General features: G+C 25.0%; 1 protein-coding gene across 1 annotated transcript in view; it reads left to right on the plus strand.

Moving 5' to 3' along the window:
* The window catches only part of LOC112603304, a 44,150-nt gene extending 30,332 nt beyond the window's left edge, over positions 1-13,818 (plus strand). The window contains exons 2-6 of the mRNA XM_025351814.1: positions 2,221-2,432; positions 4,219-4,354; positions 4,776-4,909; positions 10,935-11,178; positions 13,141-13,818. Of these exons, the coding sequence (XP_025207599.1) occupies positions 2,221-2,432; positions 4,219-4,354; positions 4,776-4,909; positions 10,935-11,178; positions 13,141-13,241 (827 nt within the window). The 3' untranslated portion in view covers positions 13,242-13,818. The remainder of the gene's footprint in view (positions 1-2,220; positions 2,433-4,218; positions 4,355-4,775; positions 4,910-10,934; positions 11,179-13,140) is intronic.
* Positions 13,819-18,762: the final 4,944 nt, after the last annotated feature.

Consider the following 18,762-nt stretch of genomic DNA (forward strand, 5'->3'; position numbering starts at 1 on the left):
AATATTTGTATTTATTTCTGAACTAATTATAATTTTATTTATGAATTTGTATAGGTTATGACTCATAACTTATGAGTAATAAAACATATTATAAGTATTGTATATTTTTTCCAAAATAGTTTTTATTTTGTTTAATTTTGTTTCCATACGATTAAATGAAAAATCAATTTAAATGATACCACATATCTTTAAGACTATTATTTCATACTATTTAGGAAATATTTGTATTTAGTGATAGGCAGTATAAAAGTTTAAAATAAATGAACTGAGGTTAGTCAAATCTGAAATATAGAGAAAGAGGAAGCAGACCACTAAAAATATTTAAATTTAATGCTAAGTGTACCACAAGCAAGTGTTTAAACTCTTTTTTTTTTTTTTGTAGAAACATTTTTTTTTTTTTTTTTTTTTTTTTTATTATTACTTTGTTTTTGATTATAAATTCAATTTCTTATTTCTGTAGATCTAATTTAAAATAAAAACTAATGTTTAGCATATACGTAAATTTGATTTTACTTATGTTTAGAATGTATAAAATTAATTTTTTTCTTGAGCTCTAAAGTTTATTTTCAAATAATCTGGAGTTGTAAGAAACTAGACCCTTAAATTAGTGGAATATTCTCATGATAAAATATGTTAATTATGTATTATATTTTTTTTCAACGACAACATTAATAATTTTTGTCTATTACACATACAGTATACTTAATATAAATTATTCATGTATAATACATATTATACTTGTATTTACTAAACGATTCAAACAAACAGTTTTATAAAACAATTCTATTTTTACGCATTCAGTTACGACATTTTTGGTATGATAATTATAATCATGATTGATATTAGAAAAAGCGTGGATGTTTGAATGTGTTTAGAATCTCAAAAACTATTTATGCCATAAAAATACATAATTTGACTGTCTACAACATTTGATTTATTATTTAAACAAAAACGAATTAACATGAAAATTAACTCCGAGTAAGCGTCTATTATAATGTACATGCTATTATAACACATTGGAGGAGAATGAATCCAATCTACTTCAACTATCAGTCAAGTTCTAAATTTAAGTTAAAGGTTATAGACATGTTCTACGATAAAATAATCATTTTAAACTTAAACCATTGTATCAAGCGTATGATGTATTGTAGAAACTCGTGGTATGTATAATATATACATGTGAAATGGATATAATAACAAACAACCGACTAATATTTCAAAGTTTTGATATTACAATGCATACAATAACAATATATATATATATATATATATATATAGAATATAGATACATACGGTACCCAGAAGTATAGGGTAAACCGTACACATTTATGTGTATGGTATTTATATCATGACTACATTTATATTTTATCAAATTTGTTTAGTTTTATAAACCGTTTGTTTTTTTTTTTTTCAGAAACGTATTTCCTTCACAATATGTGTATCATATAAAATACAGTTATTTATTATGTGCTCAAATTAATAAATAAAAGTAATTTTTGTGAAGTTTTTGAATTATTGATCTAATGACTTTGATGAAATCATTATTTTCTTATCTAAAACTTTGTACAGCTATTGGCATAATATGGTGTATCTACCTATATTAATAGTATTTTCCATGATAGGTATATTGAATCTGTCTGGTTTTATTCATCACAAAAGCCATCAGTTATATTTTCAGTGAATTTTTAATCGGCGTAACTATGTAAAAACGATGTTCAATATCACTAAATATTGAATTACTATAAAATAAATTATTCATAAATTGTTATTTTATTTATTTTTATTAAAAGTAAAATTATCATAATTTCCAAATATTAGTCCTACAGTCTTCAAACAAAAAATAAATTTGAAATAACTCTCAACATACCTAATACGTACAAATTACTTAAGATATTTGAAAAAATGTGAGTTTAGTGGCTTTATTCAAAGAAAATTAAGATATGGTAGGCATGCGTGGAATACACACATTAAGCAAATGTTAAATTAATGTTCTACGAATTATTTATAGAGTTTTCCGTATTTTAGTAGACACTTAATATGTTTACACGTAAAAATTGATGTTATAATTACTGTCATCGGCATATTCAATGGATAATTAAATAGAAAATTCCTAAGCAAAATTATATAATGTAGATTATGACAAAATAATTAGTTTAAGATGATAAAGTACAATTTATAATTAATATTTCATCATCGTTGGTTTTTTTTTCTCGTTTACAGACGCAGTGTTTGGTCTGAAAGGTGTTCGAATTTGGAACCCCGAAGCTATCCGAGCAGGCGAGTTATTGCGTCTTTCTTGTGACTATGACCTTGAGGGTGTGCCACTGTATTCAATAAAATGGTACTTTGGCGATCAAGAATTTTACAGATATGTACCAAAAGAGTCACCACCAACCAGGGTTTTCCCGCTTTCTGGTACCACTTCGGTTGATGTAAGTGTAATATTATAATACAGATTATAATCTAAATATTTTTAACGATGTTATATTTTGTACATTTAATCAAGCTGTGTACGTAAAATCTGTTCTATTTAAAAAATAATTTTTTTTGTAAAATACAAGAATAATGTAATAATAAAAAAAAAATTTAAAACAGAACTAGTAAATAAGTCCTGAAAACTAGAAAAAAAGAGATCGTATTAAAATATTAATTATTACTTGATTTATAACGATTAAATAAATCAATCATGCTGATCGTATAAAACTAAGACTATATTGAGAAAAGGACGGTTAGTTGATTAAAAAAAATATTCAAAAGTCATTGACATTCAAAAAACGAAAAAACTTCTCATTTAAATAATGCTTACATCAATATTTAAATCAGTTAGTTAAATGTTAAACTAATGTAGGTAAATACCTAATAAATTCGAGTATACGTCATATTCTGTCATCACGGCTTAAAATTAATATTATGTACACATTACTGCTTTGCTATTAATTAATAGCCTCGGTATTTAGTTTCCAAAATTCTTTCCAATAATTTTATCACTGATGACCTATTATAAATCTATAAATCAATAGACCTAAATATACGACCACACTCATCAAAATTTTACTTTTTAAAAACACAGGTGACATTTCGGATGATAATGCTAAATTAATAAGCGTAATTCAGTATAACAATAATGATCACACTAACGCGTAAATTGATTTATATAACTTAAGAATTATACGAGTACATATATGTATACAATAACTATGTATAATAATCGTAAATTATATAATAGCGAACAACGAATGAAACTTTGGTCCCTCGGAAGAATGAATGTTTGACTCGACACGAATAACAGCAAAGTTTATCCATCTCATATACAGTCCCCTAAGGACGTTTATACGTGAACCTTCAGTTACGGCCGTTTTGGGTTATTTTCCGTGTGCGTGATAATAATGTTATATGATATTATTCTTGTGAATCTTTCAACACGACTAACAAAATGCCTTCCATTTTTGTCTTTTTTTGTGAAATTTTAAATTCAATTTATTAGCCGGACCTCAACCTTTTTTTTCAATAGTCAAATTGTAAACAGATACAAACACCGATTAGTATATTATATTTATATGTATTATAACCTTTGAATATAAATTATATGAACTTATTTTATAAATACCTAAACAAAATAGAAATGTTGGTCCACTTTTATCCCAACTCAATTCAAATGAATCGAAAAATTGTTCATTTAAAATTTAAAATTCGAGGATAAAGGGGAGCAATAACAAAAATATAGTTATTTTATCATTCATCCATTTATTACTGGTTATTTCACTGGTTTTATAATTTCTAGCAACAATAATAATATAGTATTTTTAGTCAATAACTTATAAATAAATTAAATTTTTAAAAAAAATAAGTAAAAATTAAAAAATAAGAAGCAAATAGGGAAAAAGCAGATTTGTGGAAAAAAGCAAAAAAAAAGTTTACTTCATTAAATCAGAACGATTCAAAACGTATTTATGTATAGTAATAATCTTCTTATGACACTCCCTTTAAAAGAAACATTTGCTACAAAACCCGAGCCCTAATCATGAACATATAAACCTTACGTACTGTTATCATATTATTTATCTCTCGGTATGGATAATAATAATAATAATAATTTTTGTTTTGCTAGTGCAAGACTAGGTACCTGTTTCTATTAATTTGAACGTAGAATTTTACACCGATTCGTTTTCGAGGTTGAAGTATTACAAATCGATTTTTTTTTTAAATGCACGTATTTAGATATCCGAATCAGATGACCACTCAGTCACACTGACTAACCTGCCTCGGGACATGTCAGGTCACTATAAATGCGAAGTTTCCACGGACGCTCCACTTTTTCATACGCAAATCAAAGAGTCATACATAACTATAATTGGTAAGTTCTATTTTTTGTATATTAATACAATGTCAAATTAGAATTCCTATAATGAAAATACTGATGTTAGAACTGTACAATTTTTAAAAATCTCGGAACAAACCTAACTATCACTATTATTTAACTTTTTCAGAAATCTAAACCAGTAGTATTGTTGTCTGTTGATATATGTTACACTAATAATCAAGACTTATGAACTGTTTTTTATTTTTATTTTTTACTTATTTATTGCATACATATTTTAGTTTAATAATTTCTTACTATTATTAATTACCTAAATAGGATAAAAAAAAAAAAAAAAAAAATAAAGAACTAACAATAAAGATCATAAGGATGATGTTTTTACATTAAAATGCGCTATATAATTTTAACAACTCGGAAATGATGAATTTTTCGTTTAATGCCATGTTTGATTTTGCAGAAGAACCACAGACACAACCACTCATGTTTGCTGGTAAACTCAAATACATCAAGGACGAACCGGTAAAAATAAATTGCACTTCTTACTCGGCATTCCCAGCCACCAATCTCACATGGTTCATAAATGATAAAAAGGTAAAATAAAAGACTAGTAATATAAATAAAATATTTAAGTGATAAAGATATAGTATGAGCATACTAATTTCAAATTTTAACAAAAATCATCAAAATTACGAAAACATGAAAATTGTTTTCATGCTGATAACGTGTAAAATATCAAATTAATATAGCAAAAATAATTGAATATTTTATTAAAAATGTAATACAGAGTTCATCATAAGTAGTCAGTAAGATGGATTCTACTCAAAAATTAATTATAATACAATATAAATCAATATTAGCAATATTTATAAATACAATGTTTTCGTCAAAAGTTATATTAACCTTTCGTAATAATAATAATAATAATAATATAAATTACTTAAATATCAGTATTAAAAAATATATTATAAAATATGATTTGTGATATTGGCCGACCAAACTTTCTCCGCTCAGAATTATCTTATGTATACAAAAAATTATATCTATAAAATTTAACATATCCCATTATAATGAACAATTAGATACCACCTGGTACTTTCACTTCAGCAGCTTAATACTCACTTAAATATTGGATAAAAGCAATTTTTAAACACATATTTTGATTACTTTGAATTTGTTAATAGTTGCTATTTGTAGTTTTTGTCAGAAAAAAATACGTTTCTTTAAATGCAAGTTTAACCCTAACTCGTTATATACTATAAAATTAATTGAATTATAATAAATGTATGAAATAAACTAAAAAACAAACATCATGATTCCGATTCACTATTCTTAATTTGACGACAACCGTCAACCAATTCAATACTTTTGCAAGTAAATTAAAAAAAAAAAAAGTGGGATATTATTTAGAATATTGTAATTATAATTATATTAGTTTAAAGGTCTATATACAGGCTGCACAGTAACAGTCGACCGTATCAAATGCGACGGTTAAGCGTTAAAACGATTAATCAAATTCAACGTTACTACTCCCAGTACGCCTGTCAGTTTTTAAAAAATAGACAGTATATTAACATTATTTTTTTTAATGAAATGAAAGTGCAACAACTCGATTACATTTACGTATATATATATCTTCAAAGTAATTTATAACCTACATTATATCTTGGAACCCAAAATAACACAAATAAAACCATAACTGTAAAATAATTAGTATTATATATTAATTCTGTATTTTTTTGTCACACAAAAAAAAGTTTTATCATTAACCTGTTGTTCGTCATTGATCTTTTTAGAATCCCAGTTTAGAGAAAAAAAAAATATATTACAAAAAATATTACTTAAATTTTAAATAATATTCAGATTTAGCTTAACAAAATTATATTCAATATGACATGTTTGTGCCCACTGATAAAACAAAGTATAGTCATTAGTCAGTGCTACTTTTAGTGATGGGATACGGATATGTATGGGAAAACCCTAACAAGTTATTTAGGTAAAATTAATTTAATAAATGTATTATAATTCATTTTTTCTTGTAACATAATACGATTTATTTGTTGTGCTTTTTATTTCTTCAAATAATAATATAAAACATAAAAAATCGTAACTAAAATACATAGATTATCGTTCAATTCTTTCTTTTTTAGGGAGATTCTATTGAAGAATTGTTAAATCATAATATCACTAAAGAATTTTAATTAAAAAAACAAAAACTTTTAAATTATTTCGTTTTTGTTTTTATAATTTATACAAATATAAAAACTACCGATAAACAGTTTTAATCGATTAATCTGTTGCAAATGAAATATTACAAGTCTTAAATACATTTTCATCTATAAATTTCCATTGAATATCTATCCTTTCTCAGTGATGTGTACAGGAAAAAGCTTTGAAAAAAGATCTTGTTTTATTTGTCAAAAAGTTCTACTTTGCGGTATCGCGATATATGGGTAAAACGGAATATTTAACGTCATCGTTATTTAACGCATTTTACACGCAAAAATACTCGTACAACGTTCGCTTCCGGTGTCCCTCTACGTTTAATAAATCGTTTCTCGTTTGGTTGCACTCTACTGGCTCCTATGAGTAAATATTTAACACATTGATCCGTCGCCGGAACAACGGTGCAACTCATCCGTATCCGTTACACGTTATTATTATTATTACGTGAAATCCGGCCACTCCCCAATTCTACAAATAATATATACATATATATTTATGACATGATATAAACAAGTTTATTACAATATTGGTGTTATTAATGTTTTTTATTATTGCATGATATAATCCATTTTTAGTTATGTTTATATATTTTAATTTTAAAGTATTTGATATCGTTATAGATTTCCACTTGTCAGGCAATTCAAATTTTTATTTGTTAGACACGTTAAATATTTTTAATTTTATAACCAGAAGCTTGTTGATATATCCTAACATATAATACCAAGTAAACAGCGTTTTATCAATATTCGAATGTTTGAAGTTTACACAAGCATAGTAAAATGGAGACCCTGTAAATGGATTTCGTGCTAAAGTTGTAGATCCCATCATCTAAAGTTTAATATATATATATATATTAATAAAATACTATTTACTTGATAACTGGTTAAAATAATTAATATATCAAACGATTTAAGTCTGTAGATAAGTATTGTTCCTGATAGAATATTAAAAATATAAATAATAGGTATTAAAAAAAAATACTTGTAGAAATTTCTATGATAAAAAGAAGTTTGTTTAAGATGTTTTCTCATAAATACTTTTCTACTAGACATTATGTATTTAAACTAAGGATAAATATTTTTTTCAAAAGAATAATTGAACTGGTAAATCAGTGTGGCCAGTTTAATGGATCGCAAATTATAATTATTATACGATATGGAAAATATGACGCACACGCTAAACATCTTCAAAAATATATAATCTGCAAAACATTATTATTGTACTGCTATATTGTTGTTAGATGGAGTGAGACTACGTAAAATCAAAAATCATCCATTGACGTTTTATATTTTAGTTTTGGTGCGATATAAATAATAATAATAATAAATTATGATTTTAGTTAGGTATCTAATAAATAAAATTATAACATAGTTTAAAAGACTCGAAATTCGACCGTCTTATCGTAAAACATGTACCTTTATTTACCTCGCAACTATATTACGCACTTCATTAATATAAAAGAGTGTTTTTCTTATGAAAAAATCATAGACTTTTGATTAAAATTGCCCGCAAGACTGTGTACGGCTTACATTATATATGTATAATTTATTGTATAGGTATGTATAATATTATTATAAGTAACTATACATACCTACGTGTATATAATACGTATATATAAATATATATAGTATCATGGTCGTCGCAATTGAAGGAAGTCATTACACTAAAAAGAGAAAAAGCTCGGGCAACGTTTGGGGTACCCGGACAAACCATTGTAAAACATTTCGGAATAAATTACCCATAATACGTGTGTGTACCACGGTTATAGGGACATAATAATAGTATTTTTATGTTTTTTTTCTTCCTATCGTGAATCATAAAAAATATTCTCGAATAATATAATAATAATGGGAGCTTAAATATTATACGAAACGTTTTTGTACAAAAAACGCATTCATATTTTTTTTTTATTATTATTATTATCGTGTACACGCGCATATATTATACTATAACGCGAGTAGGATTTTTTTTTTTAAACCCGCGAACTAATTGTTATTCTAATGTTGGCGCGAACAACACATATTACAGTAATAATTATCCTAAAACTGACTGCGCGATGTATATTATATTATGCGCACACACCAAAAATCGTGAACTCAATATAATATTTATCGTAACACATTATAGAGACTCATCTGTCTCAATCTCCTTTTGACGCTTGCAGTGTAAATGTGTTATTTGGTTGAATTTTTATGAAACGTTTCGTTTTAAACATTCCGTTTAAAACTATTGGAATACAGAACATTAATATTTAAAGGTGTTTTTAAATTAAGGACAATTATATAGTTATAGATAACTAGTAGTAATAAATTCAAGTTTAAATAAAAATTCGAATTTAATGAATATCAAATAAATAAAGATTATACTACTAAGCATGTTTTGTAGTTTTATAATTGAAATATCTAGAAATTTATTTGTTACATTAAATTATTATTGCACACAATAAGAAATTACTATATCTGGTTAAACCCGGAGGGTGGAGGAAATAGAATCATTCCTTGAACACAAATATATATAACGCATATTTAAATAAATATTTTTTCATTTTTTTTTTTTTTTTTTTGATATGACTAGTTTATAATTTTAACTTAAAATATTATAAACTAATTAAAAAATATTACAATAGAAAAATGGTATTCATGTCAAAATAAATATAATAGCCATTAGTTCATGTAAATGTAATCATCCCAATATTTTAAAACGGAACTATTATTGTTAAACTGAATTGGTTGTTTATAATTTATTATTAAATAGAATACAATATTTGATATCAATGTATATTCACAGAGTTATTGTTATTCTTTGATAAAAAAAAAAAAAACTATAAATTCTATGATAAAAAAGTTGCTACTGTTAAGATTTAACAGTTTTCAATTATTAACAACAAATGTTTGTTTCATCTCTCGTCTTAATCTTTTAAAACTTAATATTTTATATTATCATCTTAATTTTAAAAGTTTACACACATGATACATACTCCATTCTATGTTTCTTAATTTCATTTAAGTGCAATGTTGTATATTTTAATGTTAATTTAACAGCTCTAATACATTTTTATTGACATACTTATTATTATACATTTGTATATCTACAAGAATATGATATATTTTTCATATTTTGTTTTTATTTTTTCGTTGTATATCTTATCTTATTTTTATTACTTATAAATAAATATCGGTTAAAAGATTAAATTATTAAAACAAATTATAACATCTTATTTTCCACATACAAGGTTTTGTACTTATATATTATTAGATAAACTATTTATTTTATTGAATTATATTGTTTTATAATTTTAAAGTATTATTTTTTTATTTTTTTTTTTTATTGACATTAATTCATTCAAATTTTCATCATTAGTCGTATTTTCACTATTTATCTATATAATATAATCAAGACGAATATTTTCAAATAAAAACTATGACTAGGTCTAGTGTTTGACTTATAAATACGAGGACGTTTTACATATAAAAAAAAGACCATAATTTTCTCATCAAATGTATACGTCAAAACACTTAACTACCCATTTAATCATACGATTTCCGAATAATCGAGATTCATATTTTCTACTATCTTCTTAAAATCACTACTGAGAATTTGAAAAAATAATTTCATTTAAAATATTATCAGAAGATTCGATTTACTGCAATGTATGTGTATATTAAAGAAAAGCTCCATGATTTTAGTATTGTAAATACATTTTATTCGAAACTTCCAGAATGGAATATTGCACCGTCATCACATACTATGAACAAAATTTAAACTTTTAAAGTTTTACCTCCGCCATTTCCTAATACGGATCACTACATAAAAATTGATTTATTTTTTTCACGGTATCACAAATCTTAAACCTTTACGTAATTTTTCTTTTCTTTTCTTAAAATAATTTTTTTATTATTTTTAACTTTTTTTTTTTTAATCAATATTGGCGTTAGTTTTTCGTTGTGTGCAATATTTTCTAAAATTTCATAAACTGAAACTACTAAAGTTATGCTTTACTTGAAATGTTTTGTTTTCGTTAGTTTTTATTCTGTTTGAATTATGGCTGTCTCGCACCCTCTTCCGTTTTCGCACTTGTATATAGGGAGCTGATTTTGATTATACGCATTATATATTGTTATATAAGTGCACAGAATTTTTTTGTTTTGTTATAAGTCCATCTCAAGAGCCATAAAACGATTAACGTCTTTTTTTTTATTTTTAACGACAACGAGTGGTTGAAAATGTTAACGTTTTTGCTTTTAAAATATAATATTATATCACTTATACATTACTATGATATTTAAACGAAAGTAAAATGTAGTAAAAACTACAAAGAGTGATAATATTAAAAAGAAAATGTTATTAAAATAAAATATAGAAAATTTGATTTAAGATTGTGATTTAATTGCAGGTAACAAATTCAACAAAATTCGCCAAGACGACGACTTGGGTTACAGCCGAAGATGACGGGCTACAAACCAGCAGATCACGACTAGAGCTTACAACCCACGGCGCGTACTTTCCAGGTGGTCGGATGACGGTCCGTTGTGAGTCCAATCAATTTCTGTTGTACAAAAAGTATTCAGTTATTGAGCTGATGGATGACTCGCCCAGATTGGCCCAGATGATTAGTCCCACTACAGTGCCAAGACCGGGTAAGTGGTATACGTTCTACCTCCTTTGTACGACCAACTACCACACTTTTGAGAGATGAAAGTCTGTTGTAATAAATGAGATAATCATACTGTAGTTTTTAAATCAATTTATTAACTGTACTAAATTAGATCATATTATATAATAAGTTATTATTATTATTATTATTATTATATTATCAATATAATTGAATGATACCAATATTTAAATTCCAATATATAATACAAATCAATACTCGATATGCACAAATACTTTTTTTTTTTTAATTATTGGATTAAATATTGTACTGTAAGACTGAGGTTCGTAATAATCGGAAGTCCATGGACCACAACTCTCCTCCTCCCACCAAAAGGCAACAAAGAACAAAGATAAGTTCTCGGAAGTTTTTGAGATAGCTTTGTTTTTTTATTTTTATTTAATTTTTAATAATTAGTTGATCATTTTGTCTAAAAATACATGTTGTTTAAAACCAAATTTAACTTGTTTTTTTGTGTTTCATCTAAATTTTTGCTAACGTAAGAATATCCAAATTTCAATGCAATCATTCGATTTTAACGAAAATAGTCGTTGTACTGAAATGCATTAGGTTATTTTCTTCGTGTACATAAAATTATTTTTAAATATTTCTACTTAATTAATTTTGTATACTTATTATTTTATTAAAATTAAAATAATATAACATTTATAAACAATATGAATAATTATTGAAAATAAATAAAAGTGTATATGTGATCTGTACGTGTTAAAAATTCAAACATCAACTGGTATCACTAGTTCGCTGCTCCTTAGGAGACCACACGGGTTTTTAGTGAAAAATCCTCGCCACATATACATGTATTCTAAAACATACTCTCCCACAAAGTAAAAACTAACTACAGGCTAATAACCAATGCTGTTTAAGCCTGAAATTTGTAGAAAAAAAAAAATAAAAGGTTATTACATTTTATATCTTGAAGGAATCATTTTTAATATTTTATCTATCATCTAAATTTGCTAATCTCTTTTTAAGTTGGCAAAATTTCATATATTTCAATCAATTTTAAGCTTCATACCAATCTTTTAGTAGCGATCAATTGTTTGTGTTTCTTCAATCTTCAAGGTGTGTGGAAAAACATTTTAATCATTCAACTTAATGTTATTGTTCTTTACAACAATTTTGTAAAAGTTTTTTTTTTTTAGTGCTATTGTAATTAATTGGTAAATTGAAAACATTTATTGATAAATTAGCTAAAACACCCATAAACTTAAATACTGATGAAATAACAAGTTTTTCAAAATATTATAAAACCCGTTAATTTGTCGATGAAATAAACTAGAATTTCGATGAAATAAATGTGAACCAAAAACTGTTAACATAAGTCGGACGGTCTACATATAATATGTGTAGATCGCTTTCATATACCTCCTTCTTGTTCTATGTATCTTAAATCACGTTTTTGATATGCTGCATTTTTCTAAGCTTCTATTTTGTTTTTTAATTCTTTTGATTTTGAGTAATTATTTTTTTACTCGTGTTTATCAAGATTTGTTTCATTTACTCCATTATTTAACTTAATTTTCTAATACAGTCTTATAATGTGATGTTTATTGTAAGACATCGTGGAACAGTAAATGACCTACTAATTTGTACCTTCTGACTTTGATACAATCCCAAACTTTTCGTGTCAAAATATTTTTATAATAGAACCACAAACACGAAAACCTTTAATTTTCTTTCCTCTTTTTTAATAATGACTGTCTAGTTTTTACGGTTAAATATGATTATATTATAATATACTTAACTCTTAATATTATTGAGATTAATTAAAAAAAATACATTTATTTCGATTCCTACACACGGTGTATCGGCTCAATATTATTGCGGATATCAATAGATAAATTAAAATGGTTGCCCGTGTATCGATTTATATATTTATTAATTTTATTTTTATTTCATGTACTTACACCTTGTGTAACGTTTTTAGGTGGACCGCAGGCGAGTTCAGCTGATCGTTTCACTACCGGACGTGTGTGCGTATTGATTGCCTATTTAGTCAATCGAATAGCACCATCACTATTAAGATAGCTTTACGATTCTTACACACAATAGCCAAACACCCCGACATTATTATTATTACGTCATGTTGTAATAGACGATATAATTTTGTCATTATTGTCGATGTATTTGATAAATATTCTACAAGAGTAATGATTTTATATATTATGATTGTAATATATATGAACACGGTCGATCATTTGCGATGTTATTATGTTTGTATCGGAGCGGATGCCTCGAAGGTCGCGTGGATTGAACTTGATTCTACTCAACCATACCAATCTAAAGTATATTAATTATTTGTTCAAAATGTTTTCTTCTCTTTCACAGCGTGATTGAACTAAAGCAAGGCCAAGCGCTGAAGCGATAGCAAGCTTTCGCCTCCCATCTATCACCCACCTTATCCATTTTCTGTAATAAAAATAAATACGAAAAACCATACATTTCTCTATACCAAAAATCATACGATATAAACATAATAATACGTTATTGCAAAAATATTATACTGTATTACGATTTAAATATTTAATATAGGATCAAACCGCAATATTGTATTTTCCAAGAAATCGTTTAATTGTATAACAGTATATATTATATAATACATATATACGACTATATACATTATTTAATGTTTGTGTTTTATTTAAGTTTTTTCTGAAATAAAAATCAATTAATTGATGTTTTTAAATGATTTTGAATTATTTATCATAATATGTTTCCTATGTATCATGTATCAATTATATGTACTTAAATCGTAAAAACTCGATAAGAGGAACACGTAGAGTGGTTGCGTTACAAATTAAACATTTAAAAAAAAAACGTTGAAGCACTAATGTTTTTTACTGTTTCTTAAAATCCACTCGTGTTTTAATATAATATCGTGTAGTATAATATATATAAATAAATTTATTGAACATCAAACAATGTATTTCTTGTAGGTAATAATAATTGTTTTAAATGTTATTAAACAAGTTAGTGCATCACCATACTGAAGGACTTTTTATCAGCTGACACTTTATAATAATATATTTATCTTGATTTATAATGTTTTTAAACGAGTTTATTTTGCATATTAAATTAATAATAAATTTAAAGTAGCACTTTTTATAATGTTTAATGAATTATAATATGTATTTAAATTATCAGAAATACACACAACAAGTAGAATAAAATAATAATAATGTGTCAATTACTCAAATGTTAAAAAAACTAGTGAGTTAAGTAGTAAAAATAGGTTTTTATATTCTTAAAAAAAAATAATAACGAGTGTTATTAAATACCTCAAGACAATTTTACGAGTTGCGGCAAGACAGAAACTATAGAAAAGTAAGTATTTGGATTTAAATCTAATATAAAAAATAAATAAATAATAAAAAGTATGATTGGTGACCTAGATTAACCGATTCATCAAGAAATTTATGACAATTTATAAGAAAATACAAAAAATGTTCAAATTTTATAAAAGTTTATTACTATAGCTTTATAGTTTCTCAATATTTCTCGCAATACCGCTGGGTAAATGATACAATATTGTTCTGCGTAATATTCTATTAAACAGTGCAATGTTCGTTCAACGTCAAAAATAAAATATTATATTACACGTTACTCGATATATTCAATTTACTTATATATTTTATATCGCATAGTCATTTAGTGAAATCGAATTCTTTACAAAGGCTAAAAAACATCAAGTGTATACGTTTTCATAAAATGAACTCGTATTCTGCCAAAAATAAACATTTTAATACGCAAATAAACACTGTAGATAGTTTTCACAACTTTAAATATTGATTTAATATAAATATTATAAAAATTGTATGATTATATGATATATATATTATATATATATGCATGGTTAGGTTAGGTTAAATTATTCTAAACTATATTCATGATTTAAATATATATTGTGATGCTTCATAAATCATAGTCACTTAAAAATCCAACAGATGTTGGCTGTGTAGCACACTACTATGACCATATCTCTAGTTTTCGATCGACTTTGATTTGTCCATTATCAAATTAGAAAGTATTATTTTTTTATTTTGAAGATTGATATTTTTTCTTTACCGTCCCATGATATGTATTCCTATTTCCTAATAATCTACAATGTAGATTCTACATGAACGTGAAAATACTACCATGACATGATATTTTGTATATTAAGTATATTTTATACGATTTAAAACTCAAAGGAATATTTCATGAATATTTTTAATGTTTTAATACATCACAATATTTTATAACTGTATTCAAAACATAGGTATGCGCACGGGTAGGACTGATTGGGCTTTAGCCCCATCTGAGCCTTTTATAAGTGGGTAGGTACTTGGTATTTAAAAAAGTAATAACTAATAAAGCGCTATAGCTATACAAAATTTACAACAAAATAAATCAAAATCATAGATATTTACACGATTAAAAGAGACCTACTAGTTACTCATAGGCATAATTTGTTTCTTGAATAACCGTGATTGAGGGAATGTGGGTGGTCAGATTGATTTAGCCATACCTGACTCAGAAGTCTGTGTACGCCTATGATACGAAACTAGTTTAAAATGCTGTACATTAACCATAGAATTGCCTAAATAAAAAATTAGGAGTTTATTTTGTTCTTTATAATTAATAAAATAAAAAATTATAGTATACAGTTGAATGATTTAACACAATAAAAATAGTGTGATTATTTTCCTTATCAATATGCAGTGTTTCTTATTAAATATTTTAATTGGAAATTTTAATTAATTTCTAATTATTATAAAAGCACAATTCAATAATATACATATTTTTTTATCTGTTTCAACTCCTCACGATAACTAAAAATATGTATTCTAATCGTAATGAAACATAAAGAGGAATAACCTTTGGTTACCTAATGAACAAATTTAAAGAACATGATAATACAATTCCATTGTTAAATATAAGAACATTTCACTAAAATAATGGTTTTAAGAATAAGAGAAATCTGCTCACAGAAATTATTTTATTTTATTATTATTTTTTTTTTTTTTTTATTATTATTAAAAAGTATTCTTAATTTATCAATGCTCCACTTGATATGAAGTTCTTTATTATAAGGTATATTTTTAAGCGTATTTTGGACTTTGTGTGACATGTATTAAAACATTTGTTACTGCATTATCATCTATTTTTCAGTTATTATTATGATTAAATTCCTAATAACAATGCTGAAATAGTTTATACGTATCCTTACTGGCAAGAAGGTATATAGTATAACATGTGGTCCAACGAGGATGCCTTTGTTTAACTCTATCAATACAATAAACGCGTTTCGCAGTAAAGTGCTAAGTACATTAGGTATGTAGATTTCGGTGAGTATCTATATAACTTGTCTTTCGTCCACGTGGTGTTACAATAATTATATTACTATGAGTAATTTATCAAACATACCCAACACCTTATTTATCTCCAACATATAATTTCTTAAAAATTAAAGTTTTGAAATTCTAAAGTATGCCTACTTAAAAACTGTATTTTTATAAGTTAAACCCAATTTATGACTATGAGTGTTTTATTTTTTGTGACGATCAACCATTATTTATGTTTCAATAGAAACCATCCTTTTTATTTTTATTTTTATGCATTGTTAAGAAATGTTTTTTTTTTTTTTAACGTTGATGCAACTAAACACACATTTGAACAAATATTTTTTGAATCATAACATTTCAGTTATTAAATTTAAAATACATATACATTGCATTTGAGTCTATTATTTATTTTATACTCCGAAAACTATTAGTCGTAAATTGTTAAGAATATATTAATAATATGAATAACTTTGGTTTTTTTTAAACCACCATAGCTATCATCTTATTTAGTTAGCTTTAATATTGGAGTAAATTTAGTATTTATCTATTATCAAACTTAAAAATAAAAATATTGTTTAAGCCATCTCATAGACTTTTTAAATTATATTATAATTTTAAAGTGAATTATAATTATGTAAAATATGACAGCTTTAAATTGCTCATAACCTACTTTAAAATTATAATATAAAAAAAGACTACGTGATACCCTAGACGATATTCTTACTGTAGGTAAATTTACACTAATATTAAAAGTTAACAAAATAAAATAAATTCTGCTGAGCGAAAATTTGCTATGTTTTATATGTGTAAGATGAAAACATTACACACAGGTATAGCGTCCTATTAAATGTAAGCAAATGTTACTTTAGTAATAATTAAACTTAAAGACTTATTTTCAAGATCAAAAAATTTGCTTTTTTTAAATATTTTTCTACAACTTTTTTTTAGTAAAATCATGATTTTTTTCTTAGCGTACCAACCAAAACGGTGTTTTGATACAAAATTTGTTTTGCTAGTGGAACATATATATACAAATTATCAGTCACAAAACATAAGTGTATGTCATTCATTCAAATGATTTTCACACACAAAGAAATGAATATTGTTTTACAGAGCGCTTGTCTGTGTTTAGATTGTTTTCCTTCATATATAATAATTTTATTTAAGTATAGTATATCCATTAGATCTCCATACTTCGAAAAATTTCACAATATATTTATGCTTTTTGTTTTATACTATTAAAATTCATATATTCTATTACAAACAGGTATCATCAATTCACCTACTGTAATTATTTCTCCAGGTTCATTTTTTTTTTAAATTTATAATAATTTTCTTATTTAAGTGATATGTCTCAAAAATAGTTAAATTAAATCTTAATTAAAATAATAAATACAATTTTTTTAAGAAAAACTAAAAGATAAATAATTTAAAAGTACAGTAGAATCTCAATTATACGAACTAATTAGGACCGCCTCTAATTCGGATATTAGAAATTAAAAAAAAAAAAAAATAAAAAAAAAAAAAAAAAAAAAATACAATAAACAAATTTAAAAAAAAAAAGTTAAATATATTTATATTAAACATGTATTATTATTATTAATATTTTATTAAAAATACATACATTACACTATTAAAAATATATTACATACATAGGAACATATTATGTTTATTTTATTTTTTTAGAAAATTATCGATACGAATACTTCTACGTGTATTAACGTTCGGATGACAGACCGTTCAAATACGCTAATTGTAGGTCGAATAATAGAGTGTTAGTATTACAGAAATTTGGATAATCGATGTTCTACTGTCTAAAAATGTTATTTTAATTTAATGAAATATTACAGGAACAACAAGTACAAACCAGTAAAAATAAAATATCATATTTGTTGAATTTGTTTGGTACGAAATGATTATACATGAAAACAAACTACCCAAGAATTTTTTTTTATTTTATATTACTTATAAACAACTAATTTTATCTTATGAGCATATTAATTTTATCAAAATCAAATAAGTATAGCTATTTTTATAAATGTAAACATTTATAACCAATTAGGTATAAAAAAATGAGTATGGCCCACACATCCAAAACTGATTTAGGTTACCAGAAAATATATGCCAGACAACATTTTTAATGTTTTTTTGCTAACATAATAAAAATTAAAAAAGTAGCTCATTAGTTTAAGAGTTATTTAACAGAACGTTTTAAAAATATTATT

The sequence above is a fragment of the Melanaphis sacchari genome, unplaced genomic scaffold (assembly GCF_002803265.2).
Source record: "Melanaphis sacchari strain LSU unplaced genomic scaffold, SCAv2.0 Contig105_pilon_pilon, whole genome shotgun sequence".
Classification (NCBI taxonomy): domain Eukaryota; kingdom Metazoa; phylum Arthropoda; class Insecta; order Hemiptera; family Aphididae; genus Melanaphis; species Melanaphis sacchari.